At 40.6% G+C, this 25526-nt stretch overlaps 3 protein-coding genes across 16 annotated transcripts in view; 1 reads left to right on the forward strand and 2 right to left on the reverse strand.

Moving 5' to 3' along the window:
• Positions 1-895: 895 nt before the first annotated feature.
• On the reverse strand, positions 896-13703 carry erp27 (endoplasmic reticulum protein 27). Of its 2 annotated transcripts, XM_087256315.1 has the most exons (9): positions 13639-13703; positions 12180-12291; positions 8598-8880; positions 7306-7391; positions 6719-6856; positions 5771-5887; positions 5427-5552; positions 2913-3110; positions 896-1092 (listed from the first exon to the last, which is right to left on the reverse strand). In XM_087256315.1, the coding sequence occupies exons 3-9, from the start codon at positions 8752-8754 to the stop codon at positions 1057-1059; spliced, it is 858 nt and encodes a 285-aa protein (XP_087112441.1). In that variant the 5' UTR covers positions 8755-8880; positions 12180-12291; positions 13639-13703; the 3' UTR covers positions 896-1056. The 2 variants fall into 2 exon arrangements, with proteins under 2 accessions (XP_087112441.1, XP_087112440.1); XM_087256314.1 differs by lacking the exon at positions 12180-12291.
• On the forward strand, positions 13035-14695 carry pde6ha (phosphodiesterase 6H, cGMP-specific, cone, gamma, paralog a). 2 transcript variants are annotated; one of them, NM_001305554.1, is given in 3 exon segments: positions 13035-13095; positions 13813-13969; positions 14288-14695. In NM_001305554.1, coding segments are annotated over 2 exon segments (222 nt in total). In that variant the 5' UTR covers positions 13035-13095; positions 13813-13824; the 3' UTR covers positions 14365-14695.
• Positions 14696-16882: 2187 nt separating this feature from the next.
• rbfox2 (RNA binding fox-1 homolog 2) overlaps positions 16883-25526 on the reverse strand; it is a 45652-nt gene continuing 37008 nt past the window's right edge. For 4 of the 12 annotated variants that reach the window (XR_015492635.1, XR_015492637.1, XM_087255353.1 and 1 more), the window contains 4 exons: positions 24666-24708; positions 21065-21156; positions 20569-20659; positions 16886-19065 (listed from right to left, as the gene is read on the reverse strand). Coding sequence is in view for 4 of the 12 variants with exons in the window: in XM_087255353.1 (XP_087111479.1) it covers positions 19021-19065; positions 20569-20659; positions 21065-21156; positions 24666-24708 (271 nt within the window). In the remaining 8 variants the exon portion in view is untranslated. 12 annotated transcript variants of the gene reach the window in all.

Here is a 25526-nt window from a genome sequence, read left to right on the forward strand (position 1 = left end):
AACTCCACACAGAGACGCCAACTGACCCAGCCGGGACTTGAACCATCGACCTTCTTACTGTGAGGCCACACTGCGACACCACTGAGACACAGTTACAAATACAAACAGAACAGTCGACCAAAACATCTCAAATGAAAAAATTGTTCAGCCTCAATATAAAAAATCTGGTAGTGCTATACTTGTGGGGACATTTAGATACACACACACACACACACACAGGCACACACACACACACACACACACAGGCACACACACACACACACAGACACACACACACACAAAGACACACACACACACACACACACACAGACACACACACACACACACACACACACACACAGACACACACACACACAGACACACACACACACACAGACACACACACACACACACACACACAGACACACACACACACACAGACACACACACACACAGATACACACACAGACACACACACACACACACACACACACAGACACACACACACACAGAGTGTACAGGTTGCTGATGGACCTCCTTAACCTGAGTTAAAGTGAATATATGAGCAGATCAATTATTATTATATTTCTCTATTATTATCATCATCATCATCTGTGTGTGTATGTGTGTGTGTGTGTGTCTCCATAACCCCGCTGTGAGGACACATCTCTGCGTCTCTTCCAGACCATTCTATATAACTCTCACTGCATCAGTTCACACAAATAAACACAAACTCAGCCTGTATATGTGTGTGTGTGTGTGTGTGTGTGTGTGTGTGTGTGTGTGTGTGTGTGTGTGTGTGTGTGTGTGTTTGCTTCCAGGGATTTTCAGGAGATTATAATTCTCGTTTCCGCTCTGTAAACTAAACCCGCTCATTATCCACATTCAGCCCAGGAATCCAGACATTTCCAGCAGATTTAAAGCTGCGTGTCTTTATTCTCCATCATGAGTTTACAGCCTCACAGTGTGGCGAATACACACTATATATATGGCAGCCAGACACACACACACACACACACACACATCACTGCTGCAGCTTTAGCATCAGATCCTGTTTTAATGCAGAAACACATCTGATCAGAGCTCAGTTTTGTCTTCAGCGTCTCTCTGCTTCTGTTAAACACAGATGAACGCAGTGTTTCAGTCTTAAAGGGTCAGTTCACGCAAACATACACATTTACTCATAATACACACGTTCTGAAACATTCATGACTTTATTTATTCAGCTGAACACTAAAGAAGATATTTTGAAGAATGAAACTGACAACCATTGACTCCTATAGGAAAACAAATGCTATGCAAGTCAATTCCAGCCGGTTTCCAACATTCTTCAAAATATCTTCTCTGAGTTTAATTATGACCACTCAAGTGCACCTTTAAGAGTTTCTTTCTTCTGCAGAACATAAAATAAGTTTATTTTAAAGAACGTTGTAAACTAATGAATTCCACAGTATTTGTTTTTCCAATCAAAGTGAATGGTGACCGGTTTTCAACATTCTTTGAAATATCTTCTTTTGAGTGTAATTATATCATTCAAGTGTTCATAAACCTTTACAACTTTCTTCTGCTGAACACAAAAGAAGATAATTTGAAGAATGTTGAAAACTGGTAACCATTGTATACCATGGCATTTGTTTTTCCTGGGAAAGTCAATGGTTACCGATTTCCAACATTCTTCAAAATATATATATTTTTGAGTTTAATTAAAACCACTCAAGGGTTTATAAACCTTTACAACTTTCTTTCTTCTATTGAACACAAAAAAAGATGTTTTGAAGAATGTTGGAAATGGGTATCCATAGACTTCCATGGTATTTGTTCTTTTTCAATTGAAGTCAATGGTTACCGGTATGCAGCATTTTTCAAAAATCTTCTTGTGAGTGTAATTAATACCACTCAAGTGTTTATAAACATTTACAGCTGTCTTTCTTCTGCTCAGACAAAAGAAGATGAATTGAAGAATGTTGAAAACCGGTAACCAGTGAATTCCATGGTATTTGTTTTTCCTGAGGATGTCAATGGTTACCAGTTTCCAACATTCTTCAAAATATCTTCTTTTGAGTGTAATAAATACCACTCAAGTGTTCATAAACATTTACAAGTTTCTTTTGCTGAGCACAAAAGAAGATATTTTGAAGAATGTTGGAAACTGGTAACCATTAACTACCATTATATTTGTTTTTCATGAGGAAGTCATGGGTTACCGGTCTCCAACATTTTTCAAAATATCTTCTTTTGAGCGCAATTAGAACCACTCAAATGTTTAATAATCTTTACAACTTTCTTCTGCTGAGATAAAAGAAGATAATTTGAAGAATGCTAAAAACCTGTAACCATTGACTACTATAGCATTTGTTTTTGCTATAGAAGTCATTGATCAGCGGTTTCCAGCATTCTTCAAATGATCTTCACTTGTGTTCAACTGAATAAAGGAACTCATCAAGGTTTATAAGCACTGCTATACACATTTATTATGTCTAACAAAATATCACACTTGATCTGACTTCATGATCATAGAAGTTCAGTTTAATATGCAAAACGTGTCTGAAAATTGAGTCTAAAAGTGTTTGAGAATTAAGCAAAACAACATGTTTAACATTAAGAATATAAGATTATATCTGTAGATATTAGAGAAGTCTGACACAGATGTAACCAACACTATTTCACCATCATTCATAACGTTTTGATTTAGCGGCTCATTCTCAATCCTACAATTTAATTAATTTGCTCCTCCTCCAATGAGAGTCGGTTTAGGGGCGGGGTTTGGTGCCACACCTCCTTTTAAAATTCATACATATTCATTTGGCAGAACTTGTATAAAATGAGAGGAATCAGCCACTAAACTGACACGACATTACTGGATAAGTGTCCTGGTGCAGAATACATCTTCTCATTCAGTCATTGGTGAACTGACCCTTTAATGCTCCACTCACCTGCAGTTCACCATCCAGGAAGGAGTCGCAGAAGTTCTGCACGCGCTCAGTAGTGATCTCTCCCGCCGCCATCAGCCACTTCTGGTCCAGCGTGACGTCATAAAGGCCGACCCGGGGGAGATCTGCAGACTTCAGGCTGAAATACTCCAGAACACGGCTGTTGGATTTATCTGCTCCGTTCACTAGAATAAACAACATCTGCATTCACACACACACACACACACACACACACACACACACACACACACACACACACACACACACACACAGATATAAAAGGACTTCACTAAGTAGAGTTAACAGCTCTAATGCGTAAACTGCTCTGGCCCGACACTGATTAAGGACACTGTGTGTGTATATATAGTGTCTGCTTATTCGCATATGTGTCTGTGCATGTGTGTAATTTTACTTTGGCTTAGTCTCTATTTCAGTGGTAAACCACAGCGGAATGAACCACCAACTATTCCAGCATGTTTTACATAGTGAATGCCATTCGAGCTGCTACACCCACATACACTCATTCACACACACACACACACACACAGACACTACGGCCAGTGTAGTTGATCAGTTCCCCTATAGCGCATGTGTTTGGACTGTGGAGGAAACCCACGCAAACACCGGGAGAACATGCAAACTCCACACAGAAACACCAACTGACCCAGCCGAGACTCAAACCAGCAACCTTATTGATTTGTTCTAATATTTATTCATTCCTTTACCTTCAGCTTAGCCCCTTTATAAATCTCGCCACAGCGGAATGAACCTGTAAAAGTCAATGGTTACCAGTTTCTAACATTCTTCAAGAAACGAATACCACAAAATAAGTGTTTATGAACCTTTTTGAGTTTCTTTCTTCTGCTGAACACAAAAGAAGATCATTTTAAGAATGCTGAAAAGCGGTAACCATTGAATTCCATGTTTTTTCCCCCTATGGAAGTCAATGGTTACCAGTTTCCAACATTCTTCAAATCATCTCCTTTTGAGTGTAATTAGCATCACTCAAGTGTTTATAAATCTTTATGAGTTTCTCCTGCAAACACAAAATTTGTATACTTTAAAGAATGTTGTAAACCGGTAACCATTGACTTCCATGGTATTTGTTTTTCCAATCAAAGTCAATGGTTACCGGTTTACAACATTCTTTAAAATATCTACTTTTGAGTGTAATTAATACCACACAACTGTTTATATTAACTCAAGTGCCAACTCATGTTGCATATGTTTTACGCAGCAGATGCACTTCCAGCTGCAACCCATCACTGGGAAACACCCATACACATTCATTCACACACACACATTCATACACTATGGCCAATTTAGCCTTCCCAATTCACCAATAGCCAACTGACCCAGCCAAGGCTCGAACCAGCGACCTTCTTGCAGTGAGGCGAACATGCTACCCACTGCACCACCATGACACCATTATATAATATAAAATAATCAAATATAAAAAATTAAATATGATTGAAATTAAACATGAATCACATTAAAAACTCTCAAATAACTACTCTCAAAAGGTTTTTCCAATCCAACTAAATGAATTTGACTTCATTAAGATCAAGTTTAATATGCAACAGTGTGTGAGAGACTGTCTCTAATGTCTGACAGTGATGCAGCTCATCCCCTGTGTGGTTTAATGATGAGGACGGCTGCTCTGCGGGTCTCAGTGCTGTTTGTGGGAATGTTGTCCTGTGTGTTTCTGCAGTTTATGTAAATGAAGCTGATTTAAATAAACAGTGTGCTTTAATTTGCATGCTGCATGCTTTTGCATAATGAACTTTCCTGTTCAGTGCTGTAATAACAGATCTCGATGATTATAGAAGGTTATTATCTCCTCTGCAGGAGTGTGTTATCACACACACACACTATATAATGGACTTATTTTAGTGTTCACGTCCATTCTGTTACCTCTGAAGGTGAAATACTTTTACATGTATTACATGTATACTTTAACAGGTTTTCTTAGATTGAGACAGGGCAGCACGATGGCTCAGTGGTTATAACAGTGGCCTCAAAGCAAGAAGGTCACTGGTTCGAGTCCACACATATGTGCTATAGAGGAATTGATGAACTAAATTGACCGTAGTGTGTGTGTGTGTATGTGAATGAGAGTGTATGGGTGTTTTCCAGAACTGAGTTGCAGCTGGAAGGGCATCCACTGTGTTAAATATTTGCTGGAATAGTTGGTGGTTCATTCCGCTGTGGCGACCCCTGATAAATAAAGAGACTAAGCTGAAGGAAAATTAATGAATGAATGGATTCCTGAAGATTCTGGAATGCTTTGGTGTGTGTGTGTGTGTGCGCGCATGTGTGTGTGTGTGTGTGTGTGTGTGTGTGTGTGTGTGTGTGTGTATTAGGGTTACTGGAGCTCTTGTGTAATGCAGAAGCTCTTAATCCCATTAGAGAGTAAAGCGCTGAGACTTGAGCTGCTCATCTCCTTCATCAACACTTTCACTGTGGGGTAAACAGGTAAAGCGGGACACAGGTAAACAGGTAAACGTGGTGTTTTACCTTGCCAGCGTACTTCACTGCCAGATCTCTGAAGAGTTTCTGCTGCGGGTCTGAAGCGGAGCGACCGCCGGCACACACCAGCAGAACATGAGTCTTTACTGACGACTGGAAGATGCCCACTGCAGACTGACACACACACACACACACACGCACACACACACACACACACACACACACACACACACACACACACACACACACTTGGTCATTGTACATGTTGTGTTGTCATACTCATGTTCATATATTGCTCAGCCCTGATCTTCATTACAGGACACACAATTATACAATCAGATTAACATTGGAAGAAGTGTGTGTGTGTGTGTGTGTGTGTGTGTGTTCAGTACCGCTTGATTATACTCTGTGACGTAGCTGATGTTGTTGATGATCAGGAAGCGCAGGAGTCCAGCAGAATCCACCTTCTTGGCCTCAGAGAGTTTCAGATGCTCCTGATGAAGATCAGCCTGACACACACATACACACACACACACATGCGCACACACACACACACACACACACACACACACACACATGCATGAACAGTGAACACACTCATCTATATATATGCATAAACACACACACACATGCATGAATACACACACACACACACACACACACACACTGAGACACACAAACATACACACACAGTGATACACACATGATGTCACACAAACATATGCACACACACAAACAGGTCCATAAATGCACACACATATGCATGAACACACACACACATTGAGACACACAAACAGCGACACATGAACATGACCACAGACAAACATACGCACACGCACACACACACATGCACACACACACACACAAAACAGACACTCTTATAAGTATCTGTACACACGTACACACACACACACACACACACACACACACACACACACAAATACAAGCATGCTCTCACACAAGCAAATGCATACACATACAATCACATAAGGCCAAACACAAATACACACACAGATAAACAAATAAGGGCAAATCCACACACACACACACACACACACACACACACACACACACACACACATAACTGGATGATTGTGAACACACGCCTGGAAGGCTCATCTGTGTGTGTGTGTGTGTTTGTGTGTACATATGCTTATAAGAGTGTCTGTTTTGTGTGTGTGTGTGTTTGTTTTTGTGTATATGAGTGTGTGTGTGTGTGTGTTCCTACAGTTTATGTAAATGAAGCTGCTTTAGACAAACACTGTGTTTTCCACTGTGCTGCTCTCGTTTGCATGTGTTGTGTGCTGGATTGTGTGTGTGTGTGTGTGTGTGTGTTTCACCTTCCTGAAGACGGAGATGGTGTCGGAGGAAATGCCATATTTGGCCCAAACTTCCTTCTCACTGCAGAGCGCCACAGGAAGTTCCTGCATCTGTTTCACAGCATCCAGAAACTCAGAGTATCCGCGCGCAGACTCATCCTGAGAAAACACACACACACACACACATGCTGCTGGAGACGGGGTGTGTGAGTGTATCTGTGTGTGTGTATGTGTGTCTGCATCTGTATGCATGTGTTTATGTGTGTGTGCATGCATCTCTATGGGTGTGTGTGTGTGTGTGGCGGGTCTGCCGGCTGAACCGCGTCTGTTTATGGAGCTCTGGATCTGCCAATCCCACAGTCTCGCTCCGGCCTCCGCTTCAGAGTTGGGCCAGAGGACGCCAGAGGCATTCAGGGAAACACTGGAGCTTTCTGGACTGACCCAACATCAGGAACATCACACACACACACACACACACACACACACACACACACACACACACACACACACACACACACACACACACACACACACACACACACACATACACTCACACACACACACACACACACACACACACACACACACATACACTCACACACACACACCTGGAAGAAGCCGATCACCGCCACATCTGCAGAGTCAATGAAGGCCTGAGCAGCAGCAGCATCAGCCAGTCTGAGGGGGGCGCTGTCTGTCAACACACACACACACACACACAAAATTACACACAAACATCAACACACACATCCTCATATGTATCAACACACACGCGCAAACACACACACAAACAAACACACACATCAACACACACACACATAAACACATCAACACACACACACACACACATCTGCATCAACACACATCAACATCAAGACAGACAGACACACACACACACACACACACACACACACCAACATAACATCACACATAAATGCACACATATTAACAAACACACAGATACACAAACACTGACATACATACACACATCAACACACACATATCAAAACACACATGCATACAGATACCATACACATTAACACACACATGCGTCAACATACACACACTTCAACGCATACACATCAAGACACACATACTCATCCACATAAACATCAACACACACATATCAAACACACAACATACATTAGCACACACACACATCAACATATATATCAACACATACATACATACAGATATACACACACATGCGCCGACATATACACACATTAACACACACACATACACATGCATACACATACCCATAAACATTTACACACACATCAACGCATACACATCAGCATATACATCAACACACACATCAACACACACACAGTAACATACACACACCAACATACACATAAATGCATACAGACACATCATTACTGGCACATGAACACACACATACACACACACACACTCTGCCATGGCCCTGTGCTGGAGCGCAGTCTTTATCAAACTGCAGGACACGTGAGCGCTTCAGCAGGGTCTACAGCATCTCACAGCTCATGATGAGGGGAACTGAAGCCTGCGGATTCATTAATGATGGTGTTGATGCACAATATTGATCATAAGAGCACTCCAGCGAGCCTGAGGACTGCAATACACTCGCATCTTTCCCTACCAGACTGACTCTCTCCATATGCACTTCTCTAATCTAACTCAACATCTTCATGACTCTTCTGCTTCTCTTGTGTTGAACACGTCTGCTCATTCGGGTGGAGGTTTGGGCTTCGGTTACACCATGATCTCCTGCTGTGTTCTGAACAACAACTGCAATAATCACAATACTGCTGCACAAATCAGCAAATGAGGGTGTCTTTAACACGGACTCTGCAGAAATCGCTTTCTTCAGGCAGGAATCAGTCTAATAAACAGATCTGTAAGACTCTGAAGGCCTTACCGTGGTGATCTGCGCACACACACGCCGTCAGCACACAGACAAGCAGGAGGATCTTCATCACGATGGAGGGAGCGAGCACAGAGAGACGGAGGAAGCCCACTGCTGGCCTCTTTATGAAGAGGGTCCGGACGCTGGTCATGTGATGCTCTCTGTGCATGCTGATTGGTGGAGGTGTGTGTGAAACCCGCAGGTGTGTGTGTGTGTGGGGTACGTGTCACTGAATAAACACACACACACACACACACACACACACACACACACACACTCATTCTGGAACAGAAAACTGAGAAAACAAGAGAGAGAAGAAAACAGCTTCATTAATGAACACAGCAACAGCGTGACCTGATAATCAGTCAAACGTGAACATGATTTGGGCTGTTTAATAGATGATGTGGGAGTATTGTAGATCATCAGGAGATGTTGTAGGAAGAAAGGTTTTTATGAAGATATGTGGAAACATTTGGTTCTTAGCGAGGCAAGCGGACCTGTCGGATGTTCATTCTTTAAAGTTATCGTCAGGAGCTTTGATTCAACCCGTTCTGATGATGTGAACTCATTGTGGTACAGCAGCTGCTCACAGAGCATGAAGGAAAAACTGCACAATGCAGAAAATAAAGGAGTACCATTCATTTACAAACTCATCCTACAGCATATTGCACAGAGTTATTAAAGAATGAACTTTAAACTGGAGATGAAATGTTTACTCACGTGGTTTTATTTGGTGAAATATTATCAAATGGTTATGCAACAGCCTTCATACAGTGCTAGTTTGGCTTTTAATATTAAATGTAGAAGTGTAGTGGGGAAATATGCTTTATATACAAGTGCCATCATGTGGAACACATTACCAAAATCCAAAAAGCGATCAAAACATGGTGGTTTGCTGAGGATAGTTAGTTTGCATGGTGGATGAGGATGATTTCTTTTATATGTTGTTGTATTGTGAATGGCGGCGCAATGGCGCAGTAAGTAGCACAGCAAGAAGGTCTCTGGTTTGAGTCTCGGCTGGGTCAGTTGATGTTTCTGTGTGGAGTTTGCATGTTCTCCCCGTGTTGGCGTGGGTTTCCCCCACAGTCTAAACACATGCACTATAGGAGCGCTGGGTAGGCTATATTGTCTGTAGTGTATGAGTGTGAATGTGTGTGTGTGGATGTTTCCCAGAGATGGGTTGCAGCTGAAAGGGTATCCGCTGCATAAAACATGTGCCGGATAAGTTGGCGGTTCATTCCACTGTGGCGAACCCCTGATTAATAAAGGGACTAAGCTGAAAAGAAAATGAATGAATGCTTGAATTTTGTTCCTGTTTTAAATGTGGAGGTTCTGTTTGTCTTATGCATCTACTGTATTTTGAAGCCATACTTTGTTTTTATAAGAGCGAGGACCACAGTGGAAGCAAGCCCAGGGCTTTACTGGGCTTTTATCCTCGACAGTTTGATTTTGAATTGTATTGGACACAAGTTGGGCTTGTCTAAAATCAAATAAAAGATCAATTCAATCAAACAGAAATCATAAACATATATCTATATATCAATATATATATATCAGCTCATGCTCATGTTGATCTACTAAGATTAGGGAAATCAAGGATAAATATAAGTAAAAACAGGGTTACCATCTTATAAATGTCTACTTTACCTATTACCAGAAGCTTCATATATGCACGTCTTATGTTGCACGAGTATAGGAACAGCTCCATTGCAACAAAAATTAAAGTTTTTCTCGCTTCTAGTCTAAATATCTAAAGATTCTTTAATTATTTTAAAGTCAAGCACAAAATATGGTGTTGTTTTCAGAAATAATGAGTCAAAATGAAGTGAGATTTTCTTAAAAGAAGCAAAATAACCTGCCAATGGGGGAAGAGAAATAATGTTGTTTTTGTTGTCAACTACATCATCAAATTCATTCATTCATTCATTTTCCTGTCGGCTTAGTCCCTTTATTAATACGGGGTCGCCACAGTGGAATGAACCGCCAACTTATCCAGCAAGTTTTTACGCAGCGGATGCCCTTCCAGCTGCAACCCATCACTGGGAAACATTGTCAAAATCAATAAACTTATTTAATCACCTTTCAGATGATCCACAACTTCACCAAAGCCACGCTTATGAGTGATTCTGTGAGCAGCGTCACGATTAGGAAATATTGCAGCATCATTTAAAGGGTCAGTTCACTTAAAACTCTCTATTTACTCTCCCTCAAGAGCAGAAAGCTTCATGAGTTTCCTCTTCTGCTGAACACAGAAGCAGATATTTTGAAGAATGTTGAAGTCCAAAACCATTGAGTTCCATAGAGGGAAAAACTAATTAAATTGGTCACCAGTTTTCAGCATTCTTCAAAATATCTTCACTTGCTTTTTAAGGAAGATAGGAACTCATGCAGGTTTGGAAACAAATGCAGAACGAGGAGATTTGTTTTGCGTGGACTGTTCCTTTAATTTGCAAAAGCGAGATCAGAAGTGCAGATCTGGTTGTGATCACACACACACACACACACACACACACACACACACACACACACACACACACACACACACACACACACACGCCAGTCTTCTGTTCCTCATTTGACATGTAATCCAGCATTATATCATCAGATGTGACCTGGGGATGTGAATTAGTGACTGGTAAACTGATGTGTCACTGCTCCAGTTCTGCAGGTTCACTGTAGGACAGATTAGGAGTCTCAGGGTTTATATGGAGTTAATGCTCAGCAGCTCAGAGTTAAAGAAGCGCTGTTTTCATGGAGATGCTTAACTTATGCAACATGTGAAGATCAGCTCAGAGTTCATCATCATCATCATCATCATCATCAGAAATCAAAGCAGAGCAGAGAATAATGTTTCTATATTGACCACAGACATCAGCAGCTCAGACACAATGCTTAAATGCACAAACATAACACTAACAAAACTACATTTAGTCTTGATTCTAGTCCAAATACCTGAACATTCTGAAATCAAGAAGCACTTTCCAGTCAAGCACAATAATAGAGTCTAGATTTCAGAAATAATGAGTCAAAATTAACTGAGTTTTTCTTTAAAACAAGCACAATAATCTGCCAATAGGGGAAGCGGAGGAGGTTATTTTAAAGCAAAGACAAGATTATTCTACTAGAGGTCAGACGGTGAGAGCAGAGCAAATATTGCTGTGGTTATTAATATTTCCCACAACACACTGTATGCATAGGCTTCTCACACCATGCACCATGTATATTATCATCCATGTATATAACCATTACTCTTATTAATGATGTATATTATTATTATCCACATATATATTATTATTATATAATTATTAGCACAATAACATGCTGTAAGCAGACACTATATATACACACACAGCCTCCTTAATCAGTGTCGGGGCAGAGCAGTTTGCGGATTAGAGCTCTTAACTCTATTTAGTAAAGTTCTTCTGTATCTGTGTGTGTGTGCGTGTGTGTGTGTGTGTGTGTGTGTGTGTGTGTGTGTGTGTGTGTGTGTGTGTGTGTTTCTCAGAATATCAGCAGACGGTGTTTTTAACTGCTCAGAGTTATAAACAGACTTAGTGGAAGAGAGTTCAGACCTCTGCATGGAGAAAAACTGACCTGTGGTAAACCAGCGCGAGCTCACAGCACACCTGAGCTCAGGACACACTGATCATCATCATCATCATCATCATCATCATCATCATTAAATATGAAACACTGCTGATTTATTCTGCAGATTAAAGATCACACTTGACAATAAGGGTTGATTAGTCAGTGTCTGTTCATGTGTTTACTGACATCAAGTCATAATTACCAACACTTAACATGTGTGCAGCATTTACTAATGCAAACTCATGCCTGTTAACAGTAGTTAATGCACGGTGAGCTAAACTAACAATGATCAACTGTACTTCCATTCAGTGATGTTGAGACTCATGAATAAATGCTGTAATTAATGTAGAGCTCATTGTGTGTTCATGTTGGTTAATAGATTGACTAATGCAACCCTACTGTAAAGCGTCACCAGAGGAAATGATGGAGTCAGTGATGATAACTAAACACCAAATCCACTATTAACTACACGCTTTTATTACAGATACAGGCTGTTTATGAGCACGTTTAAGCATGATCTCATATTTAACATCCTACACAACACCTAAACCCAATCACTACCTTAACAACGATAATGAGCAGCAGAAATAAAGGAGCAGCAATCAATATCACATCAATACTTATTACAGTGTGTGTGTGTGTTTGTGTGTGTGTGTGTTAGACTTAAAGGGCCCTTAATAAGCCATGTGTGTTTGCATACTGGTGTCCTCAGCAGCACCCAGAGCTGAAAATACTCCCTCATGTGTGTGTGTGTGTGTGTGTGTGTGTGTGTGTGTTAATCTCTCGATCCTTCTGTGTGTTTCTGTGAGCTCCACAGATTAGTGCAGCGCTATAAAAGCAGCCGGCGAACACACCACACACACGCTGAACTGCAGAGAAGAAGAGCAGAAACACACCTGAACAAACAGAAGCTCCAGCACAGGTAAGAGACCCACGACACACACACACACACACACACACACACACACCTCACATCTTACATTGACTGCAGTAAATTACCGCCATCATTTACCAACACAGATCACAACATGCAGCAGACACAAAACAACGACTAACACACATTTACAATCACGATTGATGAATAAGTGTGTGTGTGTGTGTGTGTGTGTGTGTTTTACATCCATAAAGAAAGGACAGTGATTGTACAAGCGTGTGTTGTGTGAGAGTTAGATTCTTGTTTTGTACAGTTTGTAAAGTAGCTTATTTTAATCAATGCAAACACACACACACACACACACACACACACACTGGTTGCAGCAGGTTTCCTGCAGGCTATAAGCAGAAGCTCTGGCATATGCGTGTCAGATGTATGCTAGGCTAATGTGATGCTAATGCCTGTAATTGGAGCATCTTCACACTAGATCAGCACTATTATGTAAAGAGCTTTACTGTTCACACTGTCTGCACACACACACACACACACACACACACCAGCAGACGGACGGAGCGATGTTGGTCAACAAACCTCAGCATTGTGTAACCCATAGATTAGCATTAGCACAATCCCAGAAGAGGAGATTAGCAGGTGATCTGTTGAGTGGGAATGGGATCAGATCAGGAGATCAATTAAAACAACAGTTCAGCACAGTAATGATATTAATAATAATAATACCAAACTCTGTGTGTGTGTGTGTTTCAGCACCTGTCAGAAATGGACGTTGCAGAACCCGTTGAGAAGAGAGGAGGACCACCAAAGTTCAAGCAGAGGACCACTCGCACCTTCAAGAGCAAGGCTCCCAAACCCGGACAGAAGGGCTTCGGAGACGACATCCCAGGAATGGAGGGTCTCGGCACAGGTAATGCGGAGTTTAAACACCCTAAACTAAATCAACACAAGTGCTGTTATTTATTTGTACAGTTTATTTGTGTTTGGTTTACTCCACTGAGATTTATAAAACATTATTAGCGTAATCATTCAGTGTTAGGTTGGAAATGAATTGTGTTGGTGAAACTACCTGGCTGGTGGATATGCAGTTCCCAGCATGCCTTGTGTTGGATTTAATTAACTTAAGTTACACCATGATATATATATATATAAACAGTATATAGTGAATGTATTGGAGTGTTTTGAATGACATGAGGCTGACGGTTTTCCTCCTCTGGTCTGTCGACAGACATCACTGTGATCTGCCCGTGGGAAGCGTTTGGAGACATGGAGCTCAGCGATCTGGCCAAATATGGCATTCTGTAAATGATGTTAAATCTACAGTAAAATCAGCAGCTCAGAGGATCATTTATTCATCACACACACACCGGCGGCGGCAGCAGGCGCTCTCAGGCCAACACACACAGAGAAACGGATGGACTGAATGGATATACGGAGCAGTTTTCCTCAGGGAGGAGCTGCTGTTCTTCAGCTGGAGCTCCAGATTGGGTTTAATCCCTCTCCTATTGCCTGCAGCACAGCAGAGAAATAATGTGATCAAATCTGCTTTATTTTCTTGAACTGTGCATGAGATTGTGTTTGTGCCTGATTGATTTGACATAAAACACACAAAAATAAAGATTTATTTTCCCATAAGTGTGTGTGTGTGTGATGAGTATTGTGTGTGTCCAATCTGACAGACTGTCTTTAAACTGGTTCAGCATTAAACTCCTTCATCTACAAACTTGCATTAATTCATTGTGAACCAATAATATGATACGTTGCTGTTCATGTTAGCGACTAACACAACGCAAACTGTGAAATACCAACACTCTAGTTAGATGAATGCTGTTTAACATTTACTCTTTGTTTTACAAAGTACATTAATTTTATATTCCAGAAATATGCCAATTACATTAAAGTTTAATTTTCTAGCGCTTTTCAGAAGAACCTGGCAGCTCCACAAAAAGCTTCACATTATTACAACATTACAGTCTGAATAAGAAAAGCAAAATAAACAGTATATTAATCTGCAGTCATGGCCTACAGCAGTGGTTCTTCCCACAGAAGATTAAAACAGCAGTAAATAGTTACTATACCACAGCAATAGCATCAGCAGATTGATTTTGCAGCACCGCGTGACACACATGGCAATCAAATACATTAAAATTAAATACAGGCCACGACTGAACACTGAGGATGATCTCTGAGTGGCAGTCTCCAACATTAAACCCAGAATAGACTTGTGCTGAGAACATTGAGCTCACCAGTCTCATTAGTGAAGGTTAATAATGGATTTCATTAATACATGACTATATAGATTATAGCCTATGGTTGCTGGACTGTTGCACTTTTTTGTGTTGTCAATATGCTCATGTTTACATACGCCTATTGTTGTGTGTGCAACATTCATATTTATAACCAGCTCTGAGGAATGTGGGGTCGTGGGTCATTGGCATTGTTATTATGGGGGTCGCAGGCTGAAAAGTTTGGGAATCGCTGGCCAGTATAGTGTACATCCAAAATGGACACTATAATAGGCATAGTTTTAAGAAATAGCCATGTCAGTAAAGGCTTTTTAATATTTTTTTTCCACATTTTAGAGTGCCTCAGACTAATAATTAGGCTGTTGTTGTTAGATTTCTCAAGAGAGGCTGGAAGAAAATCGTGAAGCTCTTTTTTTTATATTTGTCTATTATAAATCTTTAGCAAAAATCTTTGGTACATCAAAAAGGGAGGATACAAGCTAATCCAGCTAAAAAAAGTGCTTAAAATGCCATTTATTGAAGTATTTAAACATCAGAGTTAAATAGAAAATGAGGTGAATAACTGTAAAAAGGTCCACATTTTAAGAAAAAAGAACCACCCCTTTTATATACACCGTTTAAACACGCAGCGATTTACTACTTTTGTCAATTGAATATCAAGTATTGGTAGTTAAATATTAGTTAAACAAGTCCACAAAATTCTGGACTTTGCGCATGCGCAAAAACAGCAAGCTGAGAGGGAAGAGAAAAGGCGCGAATGTCTGAGGTGAGGCGATTTTACGTCACATATTTTTGATGAAAAGGTAATTATAGTAAATCGAGAGTGCTTATGTGTTCGTTATTACAGCTAAAGGGAGAAACATCTAGCTTATTTTCTGTTATTAGGTTAATATCCTGCTTTTATTACGAGGAAACACTCGATGGTAATCACTGAGAGGAGTAATGTCGACATCTGCTGGACGCTAGAAGAAAACTCTGAAGGTAAATCCATGATCCAAACGGAAATACGCCATAACATTATTCATAATAAATTTCACCATTTACAGGCCATTTCATTCAGAGAGCCACACTAAGCTTAATAACCTCTGACGGCACTTAATATTTAGACCAACATCATTTAATAGCCTGTTTCTGCTGTCTGAAATGCTGTTTGCACTGCCAGTGTTTATCAGCCACTGTGATGACTCCGGTGAAATGTTTATGTGGTTATTCTCAATTTCATAAGGTTCCTTTTGAAGCATAAGTGTTGTAATGTAATTAAAATATAACCAGGTATATAGATATAAGAATGCATTTAGTTTTTACAGTGTAAAACGGGATGAAAGACAGTAAACCAGCGCAATCAGGAGAAACTCCACTATAATACTGTGGTAAAATTAATCTTCAATGGAATTTAATTCAGCACTTCTTGTCCGGTCTGATAGCCACTTCGTGTCATCTCTCAGCGAGGTGCTGAAGATCACTGATTTTTAAGGAAATCAGATCTTTATCACTGTGATTTTGTAATGCACGAATTACTGAGTGTCTGTTCATATACACCATTTAATGCATTCAGCTGAAATCAAAGACCCATCCAGTGATTGTTTAAAAAAACAGTTTATATGGACATTCAGATACAAATTACATCACAAATGGAATCAGAATATGCAGAGAGAGAAAGAGCTCAACTCAAAAACACGATTACACTGTAAACCAAAGGAGAGAGAGAGAGAGAGAGTATGTGGAACGGGTATCATATTCATAAGGTGCGTCAATGGAGAATAAAAGAGACGCCATCTTTAATCCTTTACTGCACGAATGGATGGAGGGGTCTCAAGCTTCTCACCCCTTCATCAGAAGACAAACGTCACGCAAGAGTTCCATCTCCTCGTATTAAAGAAGTGGCAGCGGTGCAGGACCGCCACAGGAGAAACGAATAAAGGACAGAAAATAGAGAATCAAGCAATATCATTTCTCAAAGCATCTTTAAAAGGTCAGAATTGTAGGAACGGAGATACTTTAATCTCTTATAATACTGTGGAAAGTGTATGCATAGACTGCAAGTACCATTTCAACATAAAAACTAAACAAATCAAAAGAAAAGTAGAGCCGTCTGGTTTAGTGTTCATATTGTGGTCCGTTTGTCATCAGGCCAGAACTTTTAGTGTCAATGAAAACAACCCGTCATCATGCACACGAACAAACCCATGAGGTCAAATTAAATTAGGTTAAGATGACTAATGTTTTCAGTCCTGCACCAGGATACACCTAAAAACTACTGAGTCGCATGTCCAAAAGGTGAAATGCGTGTGTGTGTGTGTGTGTGTGTGTGTTCACAGATAAAGTAAAAGCGGCGGCTCTGTCGGACTGCAATTAGAGGATGCTGCAAATCCACGTCCAGCCATTTTGAAATAATTAACGAGCCACTTCAAACAATATCAAAAACCTATTGATACATTAAAAAAATAAACCAAACAATAGAATTACAAATACGATTACACACAAAAATCAAGAATGTGCTTGACTCTTCTTTGGAACCGAAAATAAGCAAAATACCAATATACTGAAGGGAAAGAGGACACTCTCTGCCAAAAGAAGAAGACAAAAATACTATAGTTCTCCTTTAAAAAACAACCTTTTTTTTGATCCACTTTGAAATTTGGGCTGAAAGTTGCATATTTTACAAAACTATGCTAATAAAAGAGCTTGTGGATATCCCTCGAGAAGAGCTCTCTTCCCAAAATCTGAAGGAAAACAAAGATTATATTCTAAGCTTAATTTAAATACTTGCTATAGTCAATATGCCGTGAATTAATGTGGGTTCAGATGGAGTCCTTCCCTTCATCACACAACAACCATGAGAAACTAATGATAATAATAATAATAATAATAACAATAATAATAATAATAATGTTTGGTAAAATTTTGTGTCTATTCTAGTTTACTTGCATATAATGACTATTTAATTTTAAAGGTACGCCTCTTGGAAATGGTCAGAACGGAGGTACTGTTTAAAGAACACAAAGCTTTCAGCAAGACGGATTATTATGACACGTCGTCCCGGTGGTGTGCGCACACTTCACGGATATATCTGTAACAGCTGTCGCAGTTTCTTTCCTCCATGATCTTTCCAGGGAAAGGAAGACCACGACCTCTCATCACGTCGCTGTATTTGGGATAATAGCATCGTCCTCCCTTACAGAGCGGATGGCATCCAAAGTATTCAAATCCATCCTCAAAAACGGAGACAGGAGCATTCCCGATGAAAGTCTACATTTCTTAAAGAATATTGATAATTATTGTAGTGTGAGAGAAAGTGAAGGGTGGTGTATTTTCGTTTTTTTGTTGTTTTTGTTCGCTGCAGTCCTGCCACTCTGAGCACATGTAGTTCGATGGCCACTAGAGGCAGTCTAGAGCCGGTACTGCATGCATATGTGCAGAGAGACGAGCCAAAGGAAGAAATGATTCGCGCTTCAGTCAAGCAGTTTCAGTCAGAGTTTCATCTGTTACAGTTTAGTGTTGTCAGGTTTCCTTAAAAAAACAAAACAAAAAAAAAATCTAAATCCAACCTCTTGGATGTATAGTTGCATTCCTTAACCGCAGAGTTCGTTCGTAACAGACGTGTTTTGATTTTGTTTGTTGTCCAAAAAAGTGTGATAGGATTTTTTCCCTCCGAGGTCAGCAGCTGTTGGTGAAGTTTCAGAGAGACGGAAATCTGGAAGTGTTTGAAAGGGGTCTAATATGGCGAAAACCGGCTGTATCCTCCTCTGTACAGAGTCGCCTGTGGAAGAGACCATAGCGTTAGAAAGACCAGCAATGATAGCCTCTTTTCACATTTACAGGATTCTCCTCCGCAGAATTAGTCGTAGTTATTGTAAACTGGTGTAAATCTGCGTTCAATGGAAGATGTTGATTTCAGTATGTTGATGTTCTTCCAAATTAGCGATGCTACTATTATAGATTTTTGTTGTACGATTATAGTCTGAGGAATAATCACGGTCTTACAGTTATCATGATTATTATGCGTTCTTTCATTTTAAAACACTACTAGTTTAGAAAATCACATGAAAACTTCTTATAATTTAAAAGTGTTAATTATCTTTGCTCAGTAACACTTAAAACAGCAAAAAATAATAATAAAAACAAACAATATAACCCATTTCTCTTTAGACTTAAAAACAAGTGAAAATGTTTTTGGCATTTAAACATCAGTAATTTAACACTGAAAATAAACGACAGAACAATGAAAAAATAAACTAATAAATGAAACGTTTTTGTCAAGTGTAAATCGAAGCATCATATTAGAGGAGTATTTCCCTTTAAATAGAACAAATGTAGTCAAAGACTGCTGAACCCCTGTCTGAAGTTTTAATTAGTTACGTTATAATAGTGCCTTATGCTCACAAACCACATGCCTCCATTATAAATAACGAACTTGTGCGCGAAAAAAGATGGAATATGTGAATTGCCCTTAATTAAAAACCTCCTCAGCCATAGTTTAAATCAGCCTGTGTGTTTCAGTGTGCATGCGTATTGTGTACAAGCTCGAGACTTTAAACTAGCGCACAGACGGCATAACTTTCAGTTGCAGCAGAAACCCGGTGTTGAGAAGCCTTTACGATTAATTAACTGAGATGAATTCAACCTGCGGTTAATAGTGAAACTGGTTAATCCCTGCATCCATATTCCAAATGAAAGTCAAGATTAATAAGGGGGCGGGGCTTTTTCTTTTGCACATCATTGTCTAAAAGTACTAATGGTAAGAGAGGGTATTAATAATGCGCAAAATAATCCTGTTTTGGCTTTGATATATCATTATTTAGCTTGTTTTATTATTTATTATTAACTTCAATTTGACTCCTAATTTCTGAAAGCAAAACAATATTTAGTGCTCGTCTAGAAAAAGCTTCTAGATTTAAGAGTTTTTAGACATTTTGACGAGAAACAAGTCAGAAATGCATTGTGTGCAGTGTGGGTCTTTATTGATCCTTAATGTTGATGTTTATGAGCGTGTTCTCCAGGAGTGTATAACCAGCTTAGACATTTTAGAGACATGCATGATTAAAATGATGTTATGATTAACTAAACTGGTTAGACTAAACTCAGTCTAGCACAGATTTAGTCGACTAATATCTCACTGAATCCAGCTGACAAAACTACAATGCATTTAGAAGGACTAAAAATAAACAGGTAATTATTCAAAGCACTAAAATAGATCCTAATTTACTGTCCAAATGAACAATTAATCAATCAATTAAAAGATTAATAATGAGCTGAGGCTTACCATCGCTCCGACTCCATATGCTGCTGCCGCCGCCGCTGCTGGAGTCGCTAGTGCAGCCGCATACGGGTCCGCTGCGTACACACGACCGTAGCTGGACACACACACACACACACACACACACATTTCAGAACACCCTTACAGATCTAACATCACCGCTATAAACCAGTCAGAACAGCCAAACTCGGTTTAATATTCTTGATGAGGCTGTCTGTTGTTAGGATTAAATCAAAATAAATAAATCTAATAAAATCTGGTCATTTAGTGCGCAAAACGAGGAATGTAGACCGCTCCATATCCCTCCGCTGAATAATTAGAGTTATTTCACAGCTACAACAGTCAGAAATCACACCAGAAGGAGGAGATGTAGAGGACACACACCTGCCTAACACACACACACACACACACACACACACATCTGTACAGTGTGTTCAGCAGCGGTGCTGGAGAGCAGTAATGTGCTGTTTTCATTATGTTTGACTGTAATAAAGCGTCTCACCTGTCACTGTAAGCAGCCGCTGCTGCCGCCGCCGCCGCTGTGGGACTCGCTACGGCTGTGGGCTGGGTGTAGCGGTACGCAGTATAGCCGCTCTACAAACACACAAACACATCCGTCACAATTAACAGCAGCAAAGCGAGACAACTGAACTGGAGAGTTAGCAAGAAAATAAAGAGACATGTTTGAGAAAAGCAAACCTAAAATCCATTAACAAGCATCTGCCACTGACGTTCAGTCAAACATAAACCGCATTCGGAGAACCGTACGCAGGTCTGTTACGCACTGTGAATCTTCCTCAGTGGCAAACAATGCACAATCATCATCAAATAGCAGAGCTTTCTCTCCAATCATCACCAATCAGAGGATTTGTTTGTCAAAGAGGGAGACACACAAGCAGAGATGGGGATCGTGAGTGCATTAGCGTCAGTGTCATCTTCACCCCAAACGCACAACCAGGGTGATCCAGTCGATTACTGGTGCCATATTCAGACAGACAGACAGACAGACAGACAGATAGTGAGATTAGGAGAACATCCACACAACCACACAGACAGCATGCACCCCAAACTCAATGAAGAACAAGCCATTTCTGCCATTCTCTCCTCAGCATTCTACACTACAGCCAGTCAGAAACTCTCCCGTCATCCCTCACACTGAGAGAGAGAGAGAGAGATGGAGAGAGAGAGAGAGAGATGGAGAGAGAGAGAGAGAGATGGAGAGAGAGAGAGAGAGATGGAGAGAGAGAGAGACAAAGAGAGAGATGGAGAGAGAGAGAGATGGAGGGGGGGGGCAGAGGAGCAAGAGATATATACTGTACAGGGGTTGGACAGTGAAACTTAAGGCCTGGTGTTAGAGCACTGTAGTTGATCCGTATGCTGTAGCTCCTCCTCCTCAGTCCTGCATCAGCTGCTGTAGCTCCTCCTCCTCAGTCCAGCATCAGATGCTGTAGCTCCTCCTCCTCAGTGTAGTGATTGACAGACAGGAGTCCTGCAGTGGTCAGAGGGGTTGTGAGCTGTTCTTCAGAATAGTGTTCAGGTCACTGCTGATGCTGCTGGAGGAAAACCTTTCCTGACTCGCTCCTCCAAAACACTCCAAAGTGCTCAATAATGTTTAGATCTGGGTGCAGGCCATGGGAGATGTTCAGCTTCACTGTCATGTTCATCAGACCACTCTGTCTCCAGTCCTGCTGTGTGTATCGCTGCATCATCATCCTGATACACACCACCACCTTCAGGACACAGAGATTGACCCATTGGGTAACACATGGTCCTCCAGAATGGTTGGGTAGTTCTTGGCAGTAACCCAATGCCCATCTAAGTCCAGTATTAGGCTGAGAAATCGCCATGATATTGAGCCCAAACCATCAGTGACCCCGCATGCTTGACTCTGGGCATCAGTGGTCTGGGTGGGCCGCTTCTGTGGGGCTTCTCCACACCGTAACTCTCCCGCATGTGGGAAACACAGTGAATCTGGATCATCAGAGAACAGCACATGCTCCACACCGTCCACAGCTCCAAATCTCCACCGCTGCTCCACTGAAGCCGGCGTTCGGCGTGGGCAGGAGTGAGCAGAGGTTTGGCTCATGTATATTGACCCGGTGGAGCTCCAGAGCAGCAGTTCTGCTGGACACAGGAGAGTGGAGCTGCACATGTCATTCTGCAGTGAGTCGGGCCGCGGTGCTCTCATGTGTTCTGGGTAAATCAGGGTCAGCAGCCCTCAGTCAGCTTTCTCCAGCCTCCACAGCTCCTCCTGCTGGATGTGCTTCCTCTTCTTCTTGGTGGTCTGCTGACATTACTCTGGACACCGCAGCTCTCGATCATCACACACACCTGCTGTTTCGCTCACAGACACACACCAACACTCTGTCCTCTTCTGGACTCTTCTGTGTCCCCATAAAGCAGTGTGTGTGCAGTGTGTTCAGCAGAACTGTGCTGCTCCTCTGCTGATGAAGCTTCACACTCAAGATCAGTGAAGATTCAACACCATGTTTCAGTTTCACTGTCCAACGCCTGCATTTCTTTCCTCTGTTATCATCATCACTACTGCTGTTACTATTGTCGTCATTCGTATTGTCTTTTTTCTGCCATTTATGCTTTAGCAATATATAGCCATGTATGTCATGCCAATAAAATACATTTAATTAAGAGAGAGAGAGAGAGAGAGAGAGAGAGAGAGAGAGAGAGAGAGCAGTATAGATAGAGAGATCTAGAGAGAGATCTACAAGGGAATTAAGTGTGATAGCATGCCAACACAGATCGAGTTAGCATGCCGCAGAGAGAGACAGGGACTCTGGGAAGGGGACAGAATCAGATCCAGTCTGACAAAACCCGAAACCTCCAGAGTCCGTGGAGCTATCGTCTCAAATCATCACAACAAAAAGACCAGCAGAGCGTCATTCGGCTGAAAAACAGCGCCAGACAATTATTTACATTCTCAGAAGTGTAAATAATCCACCGCTGAGGACTGGCCGGCACGCCGCGAGACGCTCGCTGTAGAGATTCTTTTAGCAATGTTTGGTAGACAAGCTTTGTGCTTTTAAAGGGATAGTTCACCCTAAAATTAAAACTCACCGTTTACTCTAAACCTTTAAGAGTTTTTATTCTGTTGAAATGCCAAAGAAGATATTTTGAAGAATGTTAGAAACTGGTAACCATTGACTTTTATAGGAAAAACAAATAATATAGAAGTCAATGGTTACTGGTTACTAATGGTTCCAACATTCTTCAAAATATCTTCTTTTGTGTTCTAACAGAACTCTAAGGCTTATGACCACTAGACGGAGAGTAAATATCTCTTTAAGGTGTATAAGCATCACCTAAACTCATAAAATCAAAGTGTGTTGGACAGTTTTGAGTGTTTGTTCACATCATCTGAATATTAAGCTTAAAACAAAAAGCATGAATACAAATACGGTAAAGTTTCTGATCATATTAACCACTTTACATTTAAATGGACAGATCAACACGCAAAAAATGCCAAATTTACTCATTATTTAGTCTCCCTCAAGAGCTTACAAACCTTTAGGTGTTTCTTTCTTCAGTTAACCTGAGAATGTTAACCGGTAACCATTGACTTCTATAGTAAACAAATACAAAGCAAGTCAATGGTTACCGGTTTACAACATTCTTCAAAACATCATTGTTCATGTTCAACAGAAGAAAGAAACTCATAAAGGATCAGAACAAGTGAACGGTGAATAAATGATGCCAGAGTATTCAGTTTTTGTGTGAACTAACCCCTTAATCCTCTGACCTAAAATAAAAGCACACAGGGTTTATTCTGAGAAAGGTGTTTGTGGTCGTACCGTCCAGCCCTTCCACCGCTGTTTTTACTGCAGTGTTATTATCATCCCCTGAATAAGAGTCGCAGCGGTGACGTTTGATGTTTATCAGATTATTCATGCGCTCTGAATCGTTTACAGGGAAATAAAAATGTGCAGAATTCAAGCAAGAATTTCTTTCTCCCCCTTCCAGCCCTCACTCCTGTCAGATTACTGTGAGTTAGTAGGGAAACAGAGACAGCAATCTCACACCATCAAATATATCAAACAGATGATTAATCAGATAAAGGAGAGATGCACACTATCCGTCTGTGAGCCTACCTGAGGCATTCTGCTACTAACCAGAGTGTCCTGAAACACTATTCTACAGAGAAAACAGAAAGAGCTATCGTCAACCTGGACACACACACACACACGCACACGCACACACCACACACACGCACGCACGCCAGCGCACACACAGAGCCACCCCAATCTGCAAGCCAATGGGTGACACTTTAACTGAAGGGGTGTTCATAAGACTGTCATTAAACCTTTATAATGTCATTTAATGCATGCTTATAACCACTGTTATTAAGTGTCATTGGGTCAGTCATGAGCTTTTAAATACAACGATGACATTGTTTGTTATGACAACTTGACTTTACCAAAACGTCAAAACGACTTGTCATAAATCTGTCATAAAGCATTATAAATCTGTCATGAATGTTATAACAGCATCTCAAACACGGTGCTACAAGCTGAATTTGTCAATAAAATGTCTTAATATTATAAATAATGATGATGATCTGATGGTCATGCCACTTTTAATGAGACATTATAATGAAAAATACAGTTTCATACACAGAATCATATTCATGACAGTTATAATGCGTCATGATGATCATGTTTGTGATGGTTTTGATGTCTTGGTAATGTCAAGATGTCATGACAATGACAAAAAAAATGTGAAGCATTTATGTCAAGTTTTCATAACAAACAATGTCATATTTACATTTAAAATATCATAACTGAGCCAATGACACTTTATAACAGCTGTCATAAGCATGCATCACATCTCATTCGCATTCAGTAGATTATCAAGGTTTAATGTCAGCCTTATGAACAGCCCTGTATGTAGCGTCACCGTCAAGTGATTCTGACATCACTGAAAACACTCAACTGTGCCAGAGTAAACCCGGC

Source organism: Danio rerio, chromosome 6, assembly GCF_052040795.2.
Source record: "Danio rerio strain M-AB ecotype USA chromosome 6, GRCz13ab, whole genome shotgun sequence".
Lineage (NCBI taxonomy): Eukaryota > Metazoa > Chordata > Actinopteri > Cypriniformes > Danionidae > Danio > Danio rerio.